The sequence below is a fragment of the Cricetulus griseus genome, chromosome 7, assembly GCF_003668045.3.
Source record: "Cricetulus griseus strain 17A/GY chromosome 7, alternate assembly CriGri-PICRH-1.0, whole genome shotgun sequence".
Lineage (NCBI taxonomy): Eukaryota > Metazoa > Chordata > Mammalia > Rodentia > Cricetidae > Cricetulus > Cricetulus griseus.
Genome location: NC_048600.1, coordinates 4371021 through 4372742, shown reverse-complemented (window position 1 = coordinate 4372742; position 1722 = coordinate 4371021). Strand labels below are relative to the sequence as shown.

Here is a 1722-nt window from a genome sequence, read left to right as displayed (position 1 = left end):
TGTCCCACACTGGCCAGACAGCACCAGGGATCGATGTTCTTCTGTGGGAGGTCATTTGCTGCCACCTTTAAAAGACTCTCACCCAGCCTTCTACTCTTGGCAGACAGGCTCAGCAGCAGTGGCCAACCTGTGGTTTCCTCCAACTCCAGCTGGTGGCTCTGTGGTACTTATTCCTCACTCCATTCTTCCTCACCCAGGCTTGCCCATGTGGAAATGCTAACGTGCAAATGCTCTGTGCTCCCAAAAGCCCCTGAAGGGGCCGGGCTGGGCTCCCTCCTTCTGAGGCTCTTGTCCAGGCTCTCTGCTGGTGTTTATGGGTGAGTTTTGCAGCCCAAAGTGACAAGGCCCCGGGATAATACTCAGCAACCTCTGGCAGCAAAGATGATCCCAGCCGGGCTGGGTGAGAACAAGGGTGAGCTGTGGGGCCGTTGGGATGGACAACAAGGGAACAGTACTGTGCTACCCTCAAGAAGATTCTTCTGCTTTCTTCTCTTCCAGCCCTGGGAAGAGATGCACTTGGCTTCAGTGTGGGATGCACAATCCATACCACAGTCACACTGCCATCCTGTCACAGGCACCTACGGCAGAAGAAGGGACTTGGTAATCTCTGGCTCTCCCTCCTAAATGCCAGGGAGGAAAGTATCCAGAAGCCCTCCCAGTCCAAACTGGAAAAAATTACATGCAACAGTCTGTACTTTGGCACCCACTAACCTCCAATTTTCTTTCTCCCCTTGAGCTGAGTCAGTCCCTGGTGGTTCATATGTTTTAAGAATTTAAATGCAGGAAGAGGGATGGTTTGTTAGCATCGAAGTCTTGACAACCTGGCACTGTGACCTGCTTGGGGATGGCTGATGCATCCAGCCAGGAGCTATGTCTATCCTTTAACTTCTCACTCTCCTGTTTCAGGGAGGCCTCGTGTAGTAAGGATGTGCCTGTGCCTGGAGTTCTTTGAGGACCAGCTACATCCCAATGGCATCTCTGGGGTATGCATTACCACAATGCTATGTAAGGGACTCTACACTGACAGAGAACCTATTTCTGTGCTCTTTTACTGCCAGACTACATGGGTTAATTGCCTGGGTTTCCTTCAGCAGATTAAAGAGGTCATTTAACAAGGAATATCATTTAATAAGGAATACACACATCAACATTTTGAGTTCTACATACTGCCCAAGTATGAAGTTGCTTCTCTGGTGTCATAATCACAAGATGGAGTCCATAGCTCCATTTATTCTCTTAACATCCCCCAAACAACAAAACTAGTTGGAGACAGAGAAAGGAAAGGGACTAGTCTCCCACTCTGCCCTCAAGTGATGGGCATTGTATTGCGTGTTTAAATCTTGTTTCATATTTCTCGAAACCACCCCAAGGGATTGATATGTTAACCTATTTCATACAGAAAGGGTTCTCTGCTGAGAGTCATGTGACTTGCTGTGAAGGTGACTAGCAGTGCACTCTGTGTTGCTGTCACAATATACACAGTAGGGAAACTTACAAGGAAAAGAGGTTTGTTTGACTCACAGTTCTGGAGAATCCCGGAAGCACGGTGGCAAAGATCCTCTGACTTCACCACAACATGGCAGAGAAGCAGAAAAGGAATTAGCTACATGCAGAAGGGCTGGCTGAGGGCAACCTTTGATCCACAAATCCACTCTCGTGAGACTTAGTTGGCTTCTTCAGGGTGACGTTAATCTGTCTGTGAAAATGGAACTACTATGACCT

The 1722-nt window shown here is 48.3% G+C and overlaps 1 protein-coding gene across 1 annotated transcript in view; it reads left to right on the top strand.

Annotated features, from left to right (window-relative positions):
• Positions 1 to 381: 381 nt before the first annotated feature.
• LOC118239146 overlaps positions 382 to 1722 on the top strand; it is a 9981-nt gene continuing 8640 nt past the window's right edge. The window contains exons 1-3 of the mRNA XM_035447599.1: positions 382 to 412; positions 499 to 600; positions 907 to 983. Of these exons, the coding sequence (XP_035303490.1) occupies positions 382 to 412; positions 499 to 600; positions 907 to 983 (210 nt within the window). The remainder of the gene's footprint in view (positions 413 to 498; positions 601 to 906; positions 984 to 1722) is intronic.